The 20,918-nt window shown below is 35.6% G+C and overlaps 1 protein-coding gene across 4 annotated transcripts in view; it reads left to right on the forward strand.

Moving 5' to 3' along the window:
- The window catches only part of BRD10 (bromodomain containing 10), a 105,192-nt gene that overhangs the window by 78,616 nt on the left and 5,658 nt on the right, over positions 1–20,918 (forward strand). For all 4 annotated transcript variants that reach the window (XM_065907717.1, XM_065907716.1, XM_065907718.1 and 1 more), the window contains 2 exons: positions 14,429–14,544; positions 19,712–19,902. In XM_065907717.1, coding sequence (XP_065763789.1) covers positions 14,429–14,544; positions 19,712–19,902 — 307 coding nt within the window. The remainder of the gene's footprint in view (positions 1–14,428; positions 14,545–19,711; positions 19,903–20,918) is intronic.

Below are 20,918 nucleotides of genomic sequence, written 5' to 3' on the forward strand. Positions count from 1 at the left end.
ATAACTGGCTAGTAAGACAAAGCTTCAATTGACTATAGTCACCAAATTATCTGAGAATGCATTATTTTCATTTATCTGTGGTAGGTCTCATTTTGGGGCCTTTTTTTTTTTGACATTTAATAACTACTCTGCTCAACTGAGAACTGGGTATTAGCTCCTATTAATAGTGCTTACTGTTTCCACTTACTGGAATTTGGTGTAGTGTGTATCCCATCAGGGAAGCTTTCTTAAAAGTAATATTTGAACCTGTTTTCTCCCAATGAAAGTTCCAATTAAAAAGGGAAAGTATTTTATATTTTTTACATCAGCCAGAGAATTATTACTGCATGTTCTCATCGTGGAGTGAACTTCAAGGAAGAATTGAACTAGGTGACAGATCCTTCTATAGTTAGAGCTTCATATTGCAGCTTTTGCAATTTGCCTTAAACTGTTTTGAATTACATATCATACACACTTACTCAAATATAAGTAAATTTAAATGCCAAATATTTTTCAAAGCCCCAAGTAAATTTTTATTATTTTCTGTTTAATTTATCTATTTCTATTTAACTCTACTGCCTTTCACTGACAAGAGTTCTGACAAATTGAATTTAAATCCCTGAGGTACTTGAGACTAAAAAATGAACTTCACATCATTCTGTTTATTTATATTACAGAAGAAATCAAAATCTTTGGAAAGCCCCCAAAATTTAAAGCTGGAATAGTTTAATACCTTTTGTGAACTAGGGAAGAATATTATCCAAACAATAGAGAAGATTAAGCACTAATAAAACTTCCCTACCGTCTTATTATCCTCTATAGGTATGAAGGTAAAAGTGATACACTATATATTAAAGGAAAATTAATCCAGATCTACCAAGGAATAAAAATAAGTCTAAATAGAAGACAGAGTCCACATCTGGATCTCTAGCACTTTAAAATAGGGGAAAAAAAAAAAAACATATATATATATATATATATGTGTGTGTGTGTGTGTATCTCCTTGTACGGAACCAGTTTCTGTTAATGAAGATATGATGCTAACTAGTTGTAGTAGGTGCTGTTAATTAGGACAAAAGTATTTTAAGGCAGATTTAATTGAATGAAATACTGATAGACAATTTAAAAAACAAAAAAGATTTTAGGGTCCAAAATTAACAGTAATCAATTACCACTTAGTATAGAAATATAGGTTATAGCCCTGTAAATCACTGCTTTAAAATATGAAACAATGGCTTGTTCATAATGATGAACAAGTCAGTAAGAGTTAAATTATATTCATTGTGTGCTCAGAAAATCTGGAAGACATGTATTTTAGGAATGTTTTTATCAATTTTTAAAAATCTTTTCAGCTAAGTAGAAAATCTCAGCTAAGAAATTTGCTTCTGTGGTTTGAATACTTACTGTGGACCTACTGTGTGCTGGGTATTGAGCCTGAGAAAGTAAAAATAAGTAGAATACTGACCCTGCTTTTAGTATATCCCCAGTCTTAGTTTCACTTACATGGAACTTTTTATGCTCTGATGTTACCAATGTAGCATTACTTAGTGATTCAGATTGTGCTGTGAATTGCTTGAGAACCCACTTTTCTTATAACAGGTATAGATTGGATTAAATATTATTAACCTCTTTGCTACTACCAATTTACTAAAAAGAGTCAGATTCAGATACTACCCAGTAGTTAATTTCTAGTTCAGGATTTTTTCTTCTTTATGAATGGAAGTGGTTACATACCATCAGTTATATCCATATTGTTAGATTTTCTTCCCCGGTAATAATGACTACTTCACTGGGAATATGATCTGTCCACTGTCTCTACAAAATCAAGTGACATTGAAACTTACAGTATTATCACTGATGTAGTTGTTTATCATCATGCTTTCTAGTTAAATGCTCATTTAGAAATACAATGGAAACATTGTACGTGCTGTGCAGTGTTGGATATTGTTAAAGGCTTTTGTTTCCTATTGAATTAGTATTAAGAGTTTCTAAAGAGCAAACACTAGTATATGATAGAATAGTTCATATTAAGACCTCTGGTAATGTTAAAATACTTTTTTTAACTTCTTCCTTACTAATATTCAAACACTTCACTGTATTGTTTAACGTGCTTTTTCAAGAGACTGTATACCACCAAGATGAATGTGATATTTTACACCCAAAACTGTGAATATGCAGGAATATATTAATACAGTGGTAGTTTCTTTAGGTGAGCAATAAGAAAAAAAAAGTAAATACTTGTTACCTTTTTATTTACTATTACTTAGATTAAGGAGAATGTGAAATAATTAATTATTAAAATGCTTAATTCCAGTTAATTTGTGCTATGTTTTTGTCCATTTCCATTAAGTTATTTGCAACCTAACTTTGGGTATTCCTAATGTTTTTAAATAAGACATGTTTACATATAAATCCATTTGACTTTTCTAAAAGCTATTTGAATTTTATTGGAAAAGCATGATGTATTATTATATTATAATCCCTTTCCACCGTATGATTTATGCCTGTGACAAGAACCAAACCTATAACAAAAAATGCTCTGTTTTATGATCCCTGTGGCTATGCTCCAACAACACGTGTAAGTAGAAGCATGTAGAAAGAGAGCAGTGATGCCTTTTTCATATACATTTTGTTTTTGTGCTCTTCTTTTTAATAAAAATTTTATTTTTATCATCACAATAATATCATTTCAATTTAAAAAATATTCTTTACCTATTTATATATGATAATCTTTTTCTTCATACAACGGTTGATACCGATTTTGTTTATAAATCGGTGTAAGAAAATCTATAAGTAACAGAATGAATTGTATAAATCAATTATTTTCACCTAATATTCAGAGTATCTAAACTTATTAAATGTGCAAAAGATCCATAGTGATGAGACATTTAATAAATCTAGAATTTATTTGTTTTCCTCTTTTCTTCCTTCTAGATGTTCAGTGTCCCCAGCATCAGTAGATTGCCAATTCCCTCTCCTCGCAACACCCCAGCCAGTATTAATGCTGGTCTGTCATACCCATCCCAGATTACTGCAGCAGAATGGAGTTTTTCTTTAGTTGTAAGGTAAGTTTCCCTCCCCACTCATTTCACACACACAGACTTAGCTTTCCATTTTACAATATTGTGTAGTTTTGTAAGTTTTTTCAGAGTATCTTTTCTCTTGTGGTTCCTTAGGTTATTAACATATCACATTACAAAGCTTATAAAACTGCATAATATAATAAAGCACTTATCTTGTGACCATAGACGAACTCCTTGTTGTAGTAATCCCTATCAGGTTATAAAACCTTTAGTATTTGACAGTTGAGCCATCTCATGGAAAGGGAGCTGGCAATCTACAGCTGCTGTGGACATTGGATGAGAAAATATTGCAAGGTAAGCCTCAAATTTAGATCATATTGTATACTTTTGGTTCCATGGTGTGTGCTAGAATTCATACTTTTTGTTAAACTTTATAGTAAATATATAAAAGAAAGATATATCACTCTCTTCTTTTTAAAGTGACCATCAGTAAATATTTGGATTATTAAGTTCATGTAACATATTGGGATTATTTTGGAAACATTTTTTATTCCTGAAAATAGAATTCTAATTATTAGAAATGGTTCATTTATCACCCTATTGACATACCTGTTTATAAAGAAAAGTCAGGACTAAACTCATATATGTAAAGCTTATTGAATGTATTATATTTTTTTTATAATTTTATTATATATATATAACTTTATTATAGAAACAGTTATAACACTGTTCCACAAATAACCATTTACTCCTTAATCTTTCTTCCTACCATCTTTATTTTTTTCCGTTCTTTTCTTTTTAATTTTAATTGGAGGGTAATTACTTTATTGTAGTGGTTTTTGCCATACATTCACATGAATCAGCCATGGGTGTACATGTGTTCCCCATCCTGAACCTCCCTCCCATCTCCCTCCCCATCCCATCGCTCAGCGTCATCCCAGTGCACCAGCCCTGAGCACCCTGTCTCATGTATCAAACCTGGACTGGTGATCTATTTCACATATGGTAATATACATGTTTCAATGCTATCCTCTCAAATCATCCCACCCTCACCTTCTTCCACAGAGTTAAAAAATCTGTTTTTTACATGTGTCTCTTTCGCTGTCTCTCATATAGGGGTCATCGTTACCATTTTTCTAAATTGCATATATATATGCGTTAATATACTGTATTGGTGTTTTTCTTTCTGACTTTTTCTTTTCTGACTTTTCTGGTGTTTTTCTTTCTTACTTAGCTCTGTAAAATAGGCTCCAGTTTCATCCACCTCATTAGAACTGATTCAAATGCATGCTTTTTAATAGCTGAGTAATATTCCATCGTGTATATGTACCAGAGCTTTGTTATCCATTCGTCTGCCAATGGGCATCTAGGTTGCTTCCATGTCCTGGCTATTATAAACAGTGCTGCGATGAACATTGGGGTACACGTGTCTCTTTCCATTCTGGTTTCCTCGGTGTGTATGCCCAGCAGTGGGATTGCTGGGTCATATGGCAGTTCTATTACCAGTTTTTTAAGGAACCTCCACACTCTTCTCCATAATGGCTGTACTAATTTGCATTTCCACCAACAGTGAGAGGGTTCCCTTTTCTCCGCACCCTCTCTGGCATTTATCGTTTGGAGAGTTTTTGATAGCAGCCATTCTGACCGGCGTGAGATGGTACCACATTGTGGTTTTGATTTGCATTTCTCTGATAATGAGTGATGTTGAGCATCTTTTCATGTGTTTGTTAGCCATTTGTATGTCTTCTTTGGAGAAATGTCTGTTTAGTTCTTTGGCCCATTTTTTCATTGGGTAGCTTATTTTTCTGGAATTGAGCTGCTTGTATATTTTTGAGATTAATTCTTTGTCAGTTGCTTCATTTACTATTAATTTCTCCCATTCTGAAGGCTGTCTTTTCATGTTGCTTATAGTTTCCTTTGTTGTGCAAAAGCTTTTAAGTTTAATTAGGTCCCATTTGTTTATTTTTGCTTTTATTTCCATTACTCTGAGAGGTGGGTCGTAGAGGATCCTGCTATGATTTACGTCAGAGAGTGTTTTGCCTATGTTTTCCTCTAGGAGTTTTATAGTTTCTGGTCTTATGTTTAGATCTTTAATACATTTTGAGTTTATTTTTGTGGTGGTGTTAGAAAGTATTCTTAGTTCAGTTCAGTTGCTCAGTCATGTCCGACTCTTTGCGACCCCATGAATCATAGCACGCCAGGCCTCCCTGTCCATCACCAACTCCCGGAGTTCACTCAAACCCACATCCATCGAGTCGGTGATGCCATCCAACCATGTCATCCTCTGTCGTCCCCTTCTCTTCCTGCCCCCAATCCGTCCCAGCATCAGGGTCTTTTTAGTGAGTCAGCTCTTCACATGAGGTAGCCAAAGTACTGGAGTTTCAGCTTCAGCATCAGTCCTTCCAATGAACACCCAGGACTGATCTTCAGGATGAACTGGTTGGATCTCCTTGCAGTCCAAGAGACTATCAAGAGTCTTCTCCAACACTACAGTTCAAAAGCATCAATTCTTCGGTGCTCAGCTTTCTTTATAGTCCAACTCTCACATCCATATATGACCACTGGAAAAACCATAGCCTTGACTAGATGGACCTTTGTTGGCAAAGTAATGTCTCTGCTTTTTAATATGCTGTCTAGGTTGATCATAACTTTCCTTCCACGGAGTGAGCGTCTTTTAATTTCATGGCTACAATCACCATCTGCAGTGATTTTGGAGCCCCAAAAAATAGTCAGCCACTGGTTCTACTGTTTCCCCATCTATTTGCCATGAAGTGATGGGACCAGATGCCATGATCTTAGTTTTCTGAATGCTGATCTTTAAGCCAACTTTTTCACTCTCCTCTTTCACTTTCATTAAGAGGCTCTTTAGTTCTTCTTCACTTTCTTTCATAAGGGTGGTGTCATCTGCATATCTGAGGTTATTGATATTTCTCCCAGCACTCTTGATCCTAGCTTGTGCTTCCTCCAGCCCAGCGTTTCTCATGATGTACTCTGCATATAAGTTAATTAAGCAGGGTGACAATATACAGCCTTGAGGTACTCCTTTTCTTATTTGGAACCAGTCTGTTATTCCATGTCCAGTTCTAACTGTTGGTTCCTGACTTGCATACAGGTTTCTCAAGAGGCAGGTCAGGTGGTCTGGTATTCCCATCTCTTTCAAAATTTTCCCCAGTTTATTATGATCCACACAGTCAAAGGCTTTGACATAGTCAATAAAGCAGAAATTGATGTTTATCTGGAATTCTCTTGGTTTTTCGATGATCCAGCAGATGTTGGCAATTTGATCTCTGGTTCCTCTGCCTTTTCTAAAACCAGCTTGAACATCTGGAAGTTCACGGTTCATATATTGCTGAAGCCTGGCTTGGAGAATTTTGAGCATTACTTTGTTAGCTTGTGAGATGAGTGGAACTGTGTGGTAGTTTGAGCATTCTTTGGGATTGCCTTTCTTTGGAATTGGAATGAAAACTGACCTTTTCCAGTCCTGTGGCCACTGCTGAGTTTTACAAATTTGCTGGCACATTGAGTGCAGCACTTTCACAGCATCATCTTTCAGGATTTGAAATAGCTCAACTGGAATTCCATCACCTCCACTAGCTTTGTTCGTAGTGATGCTTCCTAAGGCCCACTTGACTTCACATTGCAGGATGTCTGGCTCTAGGTAAGTGATCACACCATCGTGATTATCTGGGTCATGAAGATCTTTTTTGTACAGTTCTTCTGTGTATTCTCGCCACCTCTTCTTAATATCTTCTGCTTCTGTTAGGTCCCTACCGTTTCTGTCCTTTATTGAGCCCATCTTTGCATGAAATGTTCCCTTGGTATCTCTAATTTTCTTGAAGAGATAACCTAGTCTTTCCCATTCTATTGTTTCCCTCTATATCTTTGCATTGATCACTGAGGAAGGCTTTTTTATCTCTCCTTGCTATTCTTTGGAACTCTGCATTCAAATGAATATGTCTTTCCTTTTCTCCTTTGCTTTTCACTTCTCTTCTTTTCCCAGCTATTTGCAAAGCCTCCTCAGACAGCCATTTTGCTCTTTTGCATTTCTTTTTATTGGGGGTGATCTTGATCCTGTCTGCTGTACAGTGTCACAAAGCTCTATCCATAGTTCATCAGGCACTCTATCAGATCTAGTCCCTTAAATTTGTTTCTCATTTCCACTGTATATTCATAAGGGATTTGATTTAGGTCATAGCTGAATGGCCTAGTGGTTTTCACCACTTTCTTCAATTTAAGTCTGAATTTGGCAATAAGGAGTTTATGAGCTGAGCCACAGTCAGCTCCCAGTCTTGTTTTTGCTGACTGTATAGAGCTTCTCCATTTTCGGCTGCAAAGAATATAATCAGTCCAATTTCAGTGTTAGCCCATCTGGTGATGTCCATGTGTAGAGTTATCTCTTATGTTGTTGGAAGAGGGTGTTTGCTATGACCAGTGCTTTCTCTTGGCAGAACTCTATTAGCCTTTGCCCTGCTTCATTCTGTACTCCAAGGCCAAATCTACCTGTTACTCCAGGTATTTCTTGACTTCCTACTTTTGCATTCCAGTCCCCTATAATGAAAAGGACATCTTTTTGGGGTGTTAGTTCTAGAAAGTGTTCCAGTTTTATTCTTTTACAAGTGGGTAACCAGTTTTCCCAGCACCACTTGTTAAAGAGATTGTCTTTTCTCCACTGTATATTCTTGCCTCCTTCGTCAAAGATACGGTGTCCATAGGTACATGGATTTATCTCTGGGCTTTCTGTTTTGTTCCATTGATCTATGTTTCTGTCTTTGTGTCAGTACCATACTGTCTTGATGACTGTAGCTTTGTAGTAGAGCCTGAAGCCAGGCAGGTTGATTTCTCCAGTTCCATTCTTCTTTCTCAAGATTCCTTTCGCTATTCAAGGTTTTTTGCATTTCCATACAAATCGTGAAATTATTTGTTCTAGTTCTCTGAAAAATACTGTTGGTAGCTTGATAGGGATTGCATTGAATCTATAGATTTCTTTGGGTAGTGTACTCATTTTCACTATGTTGATTCTTCTGATCCATGAACATGGTATATTTCTCCATCTATTTGTATCATCTTTGATTTCTTTCATCAGTGTTTTATAGTTTTCTGTATATAAGTCTTTTGTTTCTTTAAGTAGACTTATTCCTAAGTTTTTTATTCTTTTCATTGCAGTGGTGAATGAAATTGTTTCTTTTTGTTTTCTCATTAGTGTATAGGAATACAAGAGATTTCTGTGTGTTAATTTTATATCCTGCAGCTTTACTATATTCACTGATTAGCTCTAGTAATTTTCTGGTGGAGTCTTTAGGGTTTTCTATGTAGAGCATCATGTCATCTGCAGAGTTTTACTTCTTCTTTTCCAGTCTGGATTCCTTTTATTTCTTTTTCTTCTCTGAATGCTGTAGCTAAAACTTCCAAAACTACATTGAATAGTAGCGGTGACAGTGGGCATCCTTGTCTTGTTCCTGACTTTAGGGGAAATGCTTTCAATTTTTCACCATTGAGGATAATGTTTGCGGTGGGTTTATCATATATGGCTTTTATTATGTTAAGGTATGTTCCTTCTATGCCTGCTTTCTGGAGGGTTTTTATCATAAATGGATGTTGAATTTTGTCAAAGCCTTTCTCTATCTATTAAGATAATCATATGGTTTTTATCTTTCAGTTTGTTAATGTGATGTATCGCATTGATTGATTTGTGAATATTAATGAATCCTTGCATCCCTGGGATAAAGCGCACTTGGTCATGATGTTGACCTTTTTAATATGTTGTTGGATTCTGTTTGCTAGAATTTATTAAGGATTTTTGCATCTATGTTCATCAGTGATATTGGACTGTAGTTTTCTTTTTTTGTGGCATCCTTGTCTGCTTTTGGTATTAGAGTGATGGTGGCCTCATAGAATGAGTTTGGAAGTTTACCTTCCTCTGCAATTTTCTGGAAGAGTTTGAGTAGGATAGGTGTTAGCTCATCTCTAAATTTTTGTCTACCTACCATCTTTATCTTTTATTCTGTATTGATTGGTGCAGATGAAGATTGTAAGACCCTTTCTGATTTTCATTGTGTCCATATTTTCTCATGTATTTAGAGATGGGGAGCCTGCTGTTTTCCTTGTTTTTTTATTCACTTTTAAACTCTAGATCACCATAGTTTTAAGTACTATTTTAATTAAAGTAAATTTTAGAGATTTTAATATTTGCATCACAGAGATATGTAAATATAGGAATTACACAATACGGTCTCTTCTTTAGGAACTGTCTGTATGCAGGCCAGGAGAAGTGACTGTGCAGTGGTAGGAAAGTGGATTTTAGCACTCAGGAGATCTAAAGTTCTAAAGTCTGCTCCCACCTACAAGTACTTCTCTGTTTACCTTAGACATTTTCCGTCTGTAAAATTATATCTGCTAAGTTCCCTTTTAATTTTAACAATTTCATCCTAGAAGCATGATAGTTTTTCCTTTCTCTGTGTATATAAAGTTGGCCAGTCAGAAAAGCTATTGCTGACTTTAAGTTAATCTGATTGAAGGTTCAGGAAATACTTGATTTTAAATAGATTTTTGTTTTATATTAGATCTAAGTTAAGTCAGATTATTACCATTTGGCTAACTTTATTTAAAAATTCATAACTTCTCTACATTAGTTCCATTGTATACTGTGATGCTCTTGAGATCAGCACTGGGTAGAAAAGAACATACTATTTTAAATCCATTTGGGTAATATTGACCAAATAAGATAATAAATGAAAAAAGCAGTTTGAGTTTCTCTTTTACTGTCAAGTGATTAAAGTACATTAGTGCATCAAACACCAGTCCCAGAGCAGTGAGTCTGAATTTTTTTTTAAACATGTCCCACCTTTTGATCGATAACACACATACCCCATGGCAGGTGTAGGGATGCCCTTTTGTTGAGGTCATTATATCCTTTATGTGTATCTTCTTCTGGTCAAAAATTTTATCAGCCTTTACTTTCTGTAACTTGTGTTATGAAAATAATAAACTTTTTTTCAAATACAGAGTGATTAAATAGGCGTTTTCAAATATAAATTAGTAGCTACACCATCACTACCCCAAGTTGAAATATGTAGAATAAAGAAAGGGAAGAAAGACCAAAAAAATATATAAAGTTAAAAGGCTTTAGACATTTACAGACAGGTCGGGAGTGAAACAGAATTATACGAAAGTTAGAACTCTGTTCTCTATTGAATTTGTATGACCCCTTCCCTGTGTGCTGTTAGTTCAGTCATATATTTTCTGGGCATTAGATTAATTAAAATTTAGTATTAATATTGTAATTTAATCAAGGCACAAACAGAGCTGATAAATGTCTTTAAATAGTATCCAGTTACACAGTCTCCACTTCATATGTCTCAACTACCTAGTCCTGAACATCCTGCAATTCTGTTAGTTCTGTATTCTCTACTCCACCACCACTATGCTAACTTATACAGCAACCATACTGCCTAGGTTAACTCAAATCTGTCATTCTTCTTCATATTAATTCCCAGTTAATAACTGGGGGAAGTCATGGCTGTCCACTCCATATTCTTGCCTAGAGAATCTCATGGACAGAGGAGCCTGGTGAGCTATACAGTTCATAGGGTCGCAAACAATCTGACACAACTCAAGTGACTTAGCTTGCACGCACAATAAGGAGTTCAGTATGTTGGCACCCGCTAGTCTTTTAACGCTTTTCCACTTAATTGTACCAGGAAGAGCATATTCTCACCTGCTTCATTCCTTGTATCTTTCCTCTTTCTGCTCTCTTTAGCTTCAGTTCAGTTTAGTTCATTTGCTCACTCATGTCTGACTCTTTGTGACCCCATGGACTTGAGGACGACAGGCCTCCCTGTCCATCACCAACTCAGGGGAGCTTTCTCAGATTCATATCCATCTAGTTGGTGATGCCATCCAACCATCTTCTCCTCTGCCGTCCCCTTCTCCTGCCTTCAGTCTTTCCCAGCATCAGGGTCTTTTCCAGTGAGTCAGTTCTTCACATCAGGTAGCCAAAGTATTGGAGTTTGAGCTTCAGCATCAGTCCTTCCAATGAATATTCAGTACTGATTTCCTTTAGGACAGACTGATTTGATCTCCTTGCAGTCCAAGGGACTCTCGAGTCTTCTCCAACACCACAGTTCAAAAGCATCAGTTCTTTGGCGCTTAGTTTTCTTTATGGTCTACTCTCACACCAACTCTTACATCCATACATGACCACTGGGAAGACTATAGCTTTGACTATATGGACCTTTGTTGGCAAAGTAATGTCTCTGCCTTTTAATATGCTGTCTAGGTTGGTCATAGCTTTTCTTCCAAGGAGCCAGCATCTTTTAATTTCACGGCTGCAGTCACCATCTGCAGTGATTTTGGAGCCCCCCAAAAATAGTCTGTCACTGTTGCTACCGTTTTCCCATGTATTGGCCATGAAATGATGGGACCAAATGCCATGATCTTAGTTTTCTGAATGTTGAGTTTTAAGCCAACTTTTTCATTCTTCTCTTTCATTTTCATCAAAAGGCTCTGTAGTTCCTCTTTGCTTTCTGCCATAAGGGTGAGTATTTTCTGTATATCTGAGGTTATTGATAATTCTCCTGGAAATCTTGATTCCAGCTTGTGCTTCATCCAATCTGGCATTTTGTATGATGTACTCTGCATTTAAGTTAAATAAGCAGGGTGAAATATACAGCCTTGAGGTACTCCTTTCCCAATTTGGAACCAGTCTGTTGTTCCATGTCTGATTCTAACTGTTGCTTCTTGACCTGTATATAGATTTTTCAGGAGGCAGGTTAGGTTGTCTGGTATTCCCATCTCTTAAAGAATTTTCCACAGTTCCTTGTGATCCACACAGTCAAAGCCTTTGGCGTAGTTAATAAAGCAGAAGTAGATGTTTTTCTGGAGCTCTCTTGCTTTTTGTATGTTTCAAGGGATGTTGGCAATTTGATCTCTGGTTCCTCTGCCTTTTCTGAATCTAGCTTGAACATCTGGAAGTTCACAGTTCATGTAGTGTTGAAGCCTGGCTTGGAGAATTTTGAGCATTACTTTGCTAGCGTGTGAGATGAGTGCAATTGTGCAGTAGTTTGAACATTCTTTGGCATTGCCTTTCTTTGGAATTGGAGTGAAAGCTGACCTTTTCCAGTCCTATGACCACTGCTGAGTTCTCCAAATTTCCTGGCATATTGAGTGCATATTTTAATGGCATCATCTTCCTGGTGGCTCAGCTGGTTAAAAATCTGCCTGCAATGCGGGAGACCTGGGTTCAATACCTGAGTTGGGAAGATCCCCTGAAGAAGGAAACACCCTCTCCTGTATTCTGGCCTGTATAATTCCATGGACTATATAGTCCATAGGATCGCAAAGAGTTGGACATGACTAAGCGACTTTCCCTCTTTAGCTTAGGTAAAGTTTATTTCCACACTCACCATTTCATTTTTGAACCAAATAGAAGTTGAGATGTAGAAAAAGGAATGTTGTTAATAAGCCTTGTTAAAGGGAAAAGTCATCTACCTATTTTCTACTTTTTATTGAAACAAAATCTTGCCTCGTTCCAAAAAGCATTTAGGGTGACTATCATCTAGCTTTTCATCTTCTCAGATAGCTTTCCATAGGTTAAAAGTATTTTTTGGCTCAATTTTATTGTTCATAGTCTAAAGGTTCTACTTTCATGGGTTAGAATAAGCGCTTTATACTACCTCATAACATTCCTTTGAGAAAAATAACTTGAGGTATAACTTCTTGTTAGTTGGATCCTTTTAGAAAGCTTTTGACAAGATAATCTGTTCAGGTTAGTATATTATATGAAATAAAAATTAACTTTTCTTAAAATTTTTTCACATACTATAATTTCTTATGCTGCTGCTGCTGCTGCTAAGTCACTTCAGTCATGTCCGACTCTGTGATCCCATAGATGGCAGCCCACCAGGCTCCCCCGTCCCTGGGATTCTCCATGCAAGAACACTGGAGTGGGTTGCCATTTCCTTCTCCAGTGTGTGAAAGTGAAAAGTGAAAGTGAAGTCTCTCAGTCGTGTCCTACTCTTAGCGACCCCATGGACCGCAGCCTACCAGGCTCCTTCATCCATGGGATTTTCCAGGCAAGAGTACTGGAGTGGGGTGCCATTGCCTTCTCCGTTGTTATGCTGCTAAGAAGACACAAATAAAGATGGGAATTTTATGCACAGATTAGTATATGCTTTACTCTCGGGAGTGGTTATTTTCCTGCTTAATGTTCTGCCTATATGCAAATATGACTCAGAGTTCCTGTGGGATGAAATCTAGTTTTATACAGGTTAAGTGTGATCTGTGATATATGCTTGTATGTTTTTGTTGTAAAAGAAGTAAAGTGAGTGGATGGTGTGGTATGTAAATTATATCTCAAAGCTGTTTACCAAATAAAAATTACAACATGGTTATATATAACAGTAAATGATAATAGTGATAGTGGTGGTAATGTTGATAGATGTGGAGAAATTGCTTACCTAAGGATATAACTTCTATAATCTTATTGTTCCTATGGTATACAGATAATTTTATGGGTACTGTGAAATATATCTTACTAGAGGTTTTTGTAACCTGTGTCAGACTGAATTTATGTGATACAGTTTTTAAGAGGTAGTGATATAGCTAGTTCTAGAACTTGGACTACACCAACAGGCAGATATGGGTTTAAGTCAGAGAGCCTTTAAACAAGTCATTTAATCGCCCTGACCCTTAGTTTCATCATTTGTTAAGTAAGACTGAAAATGCACACACTTTAGAAGGTTTTTGTAACTGCTATTTCATGTACACACTCATGCTCACTCAATCTCTCTCTCCCTGTCTCTTTCTCTCCATGTACGAATGAAATACTTGGGATAATACTTAGTAGATGGGGGGGGTGTCAAATTGTTATCCCCTATTATAGCATGAAAATAATGGAAATGGTGACCACTTGTTTGCTTTTCATTTTAAAACATTTTAAAATAAATGTTTTAAAACATTTTAAAATAATTGTAAAATTTCCTAAGGAAGTTTGTTAGAGGACTGCTTTTGGACATGATAACAATTTGGGTTTTTCTCTTTCTTTTTTCCCCCAGCCTTTTGGAAAAATTACAGAAACATTACAGAAATGAGCCATATAATTGACATAATTATGTGAATGTATCTTTACATGCATTTTCGTGATTTATTGAATATTTATAATTGACCCAATTAAAAACTTTAAAAAACTTTTTATGTCCTGGTTTGATTAAATGGGTTTTAGATTTCTCCTGTATAGTTGAAAATCTCTAAAGTATATTGAAGAAGATTTATTATAGGACATTTTTCTCCTTTCTGCAACCTTCTGAAGAAGAGATATTACTTATTTGATGGGTATCGGCATTTTGTTTTGTTTTTTACTCAGAAAATAAGTCTTGGTGTTGACTTCTAGATTAAATCCAAAGGATTTACTTTTCAAATTGTGTTTTTAGGGCAAATGGTATCATCGGAGGCAAGCTGTAAAAGAATTACATAGTACATTGATACGTCTTTTAAACGAATTGTTGCCATGGGAACCAAAGTTAATGAAAGCTTTTCAAAGAAACAGGTAAATAAAGCCTTATTAAATGTTTTACTTAGTTTAACACTCTTACTTTTATGATTATGGAAGATGCCCTGGAATTAGTAGTGTCCAGTTGATTTGTAATTCAGATATTTTTGAACCTGTGTGCATGGCATTTCCTAAGTCCTGACAAGGTAATGTTAATTAAACAAAACCCCTACTGTGTGGTTTATATTATTTTTCCCCATTTTTTTCATTGTGGTAAAATGCACAAATAAAAGTCACCATCTTAACTAGTTTTAAGTGTATGGTTCAGTGGTATATTTAATACTGCTTTTTTTTAACATTCATAATGTTGTGTTTCTCTCAGCCCATCCATCTCCAGAACTCTTCATCTTGTGAAACTGAAACTCTGTATCTTCCTTCCCCCATCCCCTAGCAACCACCGTTGTACTTTCTGTGTCTATGATTTTGACTACTCTAAGTACATCATATAATTTAAAATATTTGTCTTTTCGTGACTGTCTTTATTTCACTTAGCATAATGTTTTCAAGGTTCATCTATGTTGTAGAGTTTACTTCCTTTTAAAGACTGAATTAAAAAAAAAGACTTATTTGAAAAGACACTGATGCGGGGAAAGATTGAAGGCGGGAGGAGAAGGGGACAAAAGAGGATGAGATGGTTGGATGGCATCACTGACTCAATGGACTTGAGTTTGCATAAACTCCAGGAGTTGGTAATGGACAGGGATGCCTGGCAAGCTGCAGTCCATGGAGTCACAAAGAGTCAGACATGACTGAGCGACTGAACTGAATATTGCACTTTATGCATATACCACATTTTACTTATTCATTCATCTGTAAGGGTCATTTGAGAGGCTTTTCATGTTTTAGTTATTATGAATAATGCTGCTGTGTACATGGGTGTACAAATGTCTAAGACCTTGCTTTCAAATGTTGGGGATGTATACCTAGAAGTGAACTCTGGTAATTCTACTTTCAATTTTTTTCTAAATGAAACAAAGACGAATATTTTAAATGATAGAAGGTACATTTCACAAAGAAGATAGCCATCATAAACCTGATTTTTTGAGGAACTATCATATTGTTTTCTATAGTGTACATCATACGTGTACAAGAGTTCCAGTTTCTCCACATCCTCACCAGCATTTGTTATTTTCTGGTTTTTTAATAGCCATCCTAATGAGTATAATGTGGTATATATTGTATATATGTGTATATATGTATATATTGTATATATACAATATACATGTATGTATGTATAATATATGCAATATGTATATTGTATATTGTATACATATGTATATATTGTATGTATACAATATATGTATATATTGTATGTATACAATATATGTATATATTGTATATATTGTAGTTTGGATTTCCACTTCCCTAATAATTAGTGAAATTGAGTACATATTTTCAGTACTTATTGGCAATTTGTCTTTGGAGAAACGTCTAGAGATTTTGTTGTTGTTGATTGAATCTCCTTACTAGTTATGTCTATTCAGACAAACTCAAATGTCAGATGATGATAAGTGCTGTGAAGAAAAATGAAGCTGGTTTAAGGGAATAAGATATACTTGTTTTGCATATAAATTACAATATGTAAAATAGATAGATAGTAGAAATTTGCTGCATAACGCAGGGAACTCAAATCAGGTGCTCTGTGACAACTAGAGGGGTGGGATGAGGTGGGAGGGAGGTTCACGAGGAAAGGAACTTATGTACACCTATGGTTGATTCATGTTAATGTAAGGCAGAAGCCAACACCATATTGTAAAGCAATTATCCTATAATTAAAATGTTTTACTTGTATTTTATTCAAGTACAGTTGATTTACAATGTTGTATTGATTTCTGCTATACAGCAAAGTGACTCATCTATACACTGTATTCTTTGTTGTCTTTTTCATAATGGTTTATCACAGGATATTGAAAATAGTTCACTGTGCTATACAGGAAAAAAAAAAAAAAAGCTTGTTTTTTACTTGCTTGGTGGTCCAGTGGTTAAAAATCCACCTGCCAGTGCAGGGAACACAGGTTTGATCCCTGGTCCAGGAAGATTTCACATGCTTTGGAGCAGTGAAGCCCATGAGCCACAGCTATTGAAGCTGCCACGCTCTAGGGCCCATGTGTTTCAAGTACTGAAGCCTGCACACCCTAGAGCCCATGCTTCTCAACAAGAGAAGCCACTGCAATGAGAAGCCCATGCATCACAAGTAGAAAGAAGCCCTCACTCACCGTAACTAGAGAAAGCCCAAGTGCGGCAACAAAGACCCAACACAGCCAAAAATAAATAAATACTTTTTTAAAAAGAAAGAAATGCTTGGTTTAGATGGGATGATGATTGCTCTTTTACAGGGTGTTGGGTAAAGTTTCCTTAATGAGTTGGTATTTGAAAAGAGACCTGAAGGAAAAGGGGAGAGAACCATGTGGATATCTAAGATGCAGAAGCTCTAAGGTTGAAGTCATGTTTGACATTTATAGGAAATGCAAAGGGGTGAGAATAAGCAAAGCTGAGTGAATGAGGAGGAAAATGGTAAGAGTCTAGAGTCAAAGAAATACAGAGAAAGGTAGCCAGATCACGTCTTTTCCAATGAGTCAGCTCTTTGCATCAGGTAGCCAAAGTATTGGACCTTCAGCAGAAGCAGGGCTTCAGAGGATGAGATGGTTAAATAGCATCATCAACTCAGTGGCCATGAATTTGAGCAAACTCTGGGAGATAGTGGAGGACAGAGGAGCCTGGCACGCTACAGTCCATGGGTAATGAAGAGTCGTAAATAACTTAATGACTGAACAACACAGCCAGACCATATAGGAATTTAAGGAGTTTGGCTTTCACTCTGAGACAAAAAGCCTTTGAAGGGTTTTAAACAGAGGAATTACATGATCTGAATTTTTTTAAAGCATTCCCTCTGCCTGCTTGGTTGAGATTAGAGTGGGACAAAGATACAGGCAGGAAATCAGTTACGCTTAGCAGTACTTCAGGTGAAAAATGATAGTGGCTTGGACGACAATAGTAGCAATGCAAACAGCAAAGAGTGGTTGAATTCTGGATATATCTTGAAAGTAGGACTGGTAGAATTTCCTTAAGACTTGCATATGGAATATCAGAAAAAAATGAGAAAAAGGTGGTGCCCAATATTTTTATCTAAACAGCTAGAATAATGAAATTGCCATTAGTTGAGATAGAGGAAACAAAGAATTTTGGGGAGGGGATGGATTGAGGAGTTAGGATTTCAACATATTAAGCTTGATATACCTTTCAGCCATCTAATTGGAGACACTGAATAAGCAGTTTAGTATATGAGTGGCAATTCAAGGGAGTAAGCCAGACTGAAGGTATAAATTTGGGGATTGTCAGAATATAGATTATACTTAAGCTATGAGATAATAGAAATCGTCTAGTGTATGAGCACAGTTAAGAGAGACTGAACCCTGGGACATTCCAGCATTTAGATGTGGTGGAGATGGTAGGACTCAACAGAAGAGACTGAGGAGGAGTATTCAGCAAGATAGGCGCATAACCAAGAGAAATAGTGATGTCTTAGAAACAGGTAAAAAGTTTCAAAAAGGAAACTACTCATGATGAACTGAGGAAAATGAGGGTAGAAGTCTGTCTTTTGAAGAGAATGAGGGGTAAGGAATTGGAGTTTTTCTGTAAAAGTAGAGCAGAGAAATAGGGCAGTACCTGGAAGGACAAGTTGGAGTCAAGAGAGAGTGCTTTAATTTTGTCCTTGTTTGTTTTTCTTCCTGGGAGAAGTAACATGTTTGTATACTGGTGGAAACGATCAAATAGAGAGGCAGAAATGGATCAGACAATGGAAGGTACTTTGGAGATTCTTGACTAGTTGAGGGAGGATGCATAAGTTGTGGAGGGGTTAGCTTAGAGAATATGAGGAGTTAGATGGAAAATACGAGTACAGATGAAGGTTTTAAGTTGCAGACAAGGTGTGAGCATATGAAAGTTCTTGTCTGATTGCTTCTTCCATTTTCTGTGAAATAAGGAGTGAAGTCTTTAGCCAAGGTGAGAAGAAGACTGAGAAGGGAGAAACTTTGTACTATCCCCATTTAGATAGTTCTAAAAGGAAATTAAATTTAGTTATCCTTTGATAATCCAGTCTATTATCTTATAACTATCATCTGCTCTGTAAAACCCTTAAGCAGTCATTGAAACATAAATATATTGAGAGTAATTATTAACTAACATTTGTTAAATATTTATGTGCCACACATACTATAAGTATCTTTGTATCTTTGTACACACAAGTAAACTGATGCTTAGAAAGTTTAAGAAACTTGTCCGAAGTCTTACAACTGTTAAGTGACAGAGGTGAGATTTATACTCCGGTATGCACAGATAGGGATTTGTAACAAAAGTAAATTGGAGAAAGTATGTACAGATTTTTTTAAACAAACAAAATAAACAGAGGTTAAAGTAGAATAGAGAAACTCAATTGAAAGCAAATGAATAATAAAGGATTTCTAAAATACCATGCAATCACTTGGAAATGTTTCTATCTCTTGTAATGTCATAGAAATGTAAGTACTATGTTTTTATGTGAAAAATCACTTTCCAGCTTTGTTTCCCTATACTTAATTAAAAAAAAAAAATTCTAGTGAGACCCAAGGTTTAGATAGGATTGCTTTCAGTATTAAACAAAGGATTATTTTTGTTGTTACTCCTTGCAGGAGTCAAAAATAATAGATACTGTTTCTTAGAATTTTTTGATTAACACTTTTAAGTGACCTTTTAAACAATATTATAGTGAATTTTAAGACTATTTCAAGTCTATTTCTGTCAGTGCAGTTAGAAAAAAAAGTTAATCTTTTTCACATTTTCACATTTAATAGGTCTCCCAGTAGCCTTTAGAATGACAGTGGGTGGTATGTGCAAATACTTTACAGATACAATCTTTAAGTTTCCTATGCCTATACCCTATGTTGTGTCTTCTTGAACAATCATCATTGGATTAATTGGACAGCAGGAGTAATTTAACAGCAGAAAAAAAATGAATGTTTTTTATTCTTTAGAGTCTCTCTCTAAAAAAATCTTACACACACTTGTTTAAAACATAGGTTTAGTGACTTAATTGAAAATACTGAAATAAATAGTTTGAAATGTTGAGTTACTTTAGCCTCCAAGAGATTAACACATATGTATTTTTATGCTGAATATTTTATTTCAGGAGTCGCCTAAAGAAAGACTATGATGACTTTAGAAGACAGCCTGACCATGATAAATTTGCTAGAGAACTGTGGACTAGTGAAGAAGGTGAAGGAGATCCTGGAAGAGAAACCCCTAAAGTAGAAATCAGTAGCAAATCTATAGACACCACAGAACCTCTAGATATCCTGGAGAAGGATCATTTTGATTCAGGTAGGCATTCAGACTTTCTCTAAATCAACACTACAGGCACAAAGAGAAATTTTAGTCTTTTGTGGAGATAGAAGATAGTCTGGTTAATGAGGTTTATTGGGGAAATCTATTATGTTTGAAGGTGTGCTAATGTCTTATTAAAGGTTCTTTGGAGTCATTATTACTGTTCTAGGAGTTTCTGGAACCAGTATCTGACTCCAAACTATAGGCATGTTATTGCTCAGTAGAGACCACACATCGTTAATATACAATCCCTTTGAAATAGGTGTACTCTCTTCTTTTTATTGTTATTATTTTTGAAACAATATATCTGGTGTTTGCTTAAATGAAACTTGGCAATTCTTTAATAATCATGAAGTGGTTTTTGTTTTTGTTTTTTATGTTGATGACCTAATGAGACTAGAGTGGACACCTCATTCTTAAAAGGAGGCTGGATAAGATTATCTTTAATTCCTTTCCATTTGTCAGATTATATTATTCTGTAAATCCAGTTAAATAACTTTCCTTAGTTATCTAATAGGTATGAAAATTTGTGCTTAATGTATTAACCTATTACATTTCATGTCTTTGGTGAATTGAAAAGGTATAACTTCTCATCGGTCCAGTTTGACCAGATATGAACATAAATTTTTTACTGTAGGAATAATTGAACAGCAGAAAAAATGAATGTTTTTTATTCTTTAGAGTCTCTCTCTAAAAAAATAGAAAATAGGGAGAAACATCTCTCTTTGATATGAAGATTTCTCTGTCTAGAAGGAGAAAAGTAGACTAGTAGAGTACTAGTCTACTCTAAATTCTGAGCCCTAGTTGCTGGCTTCAGTATCTCGAGTTGTAAAGTTTCCTTTTACACTTGTATTGACAGTAGAATCTGACCAAAAATAATTTCCTCATTAATAATATGTTGTTCTTGGGAATGGTTACAATATCAGGATTACCATGTCAAAGGTCTCCTTACCTTAATTTCCATCAATGGTACTGAGACTTTTGAATCACACTACAGTTTTTTTAATAAATTG

Source organism: Muntiacus reevesi, chromosome 17, assembly GCF_963930625.1.
Source record: "Muntiacus reevesi chromosome 17, mMunRee1.1, whole genome shotgun sequence".
In the NCBI taxonomy this organism is placed as follows: domain Eukaryota; kingdom Metazoa; phylum Chordata; class Mammalia; order Artiodactyla; family Cervidae; genus Muntiacus; species Muntiacus reevesi.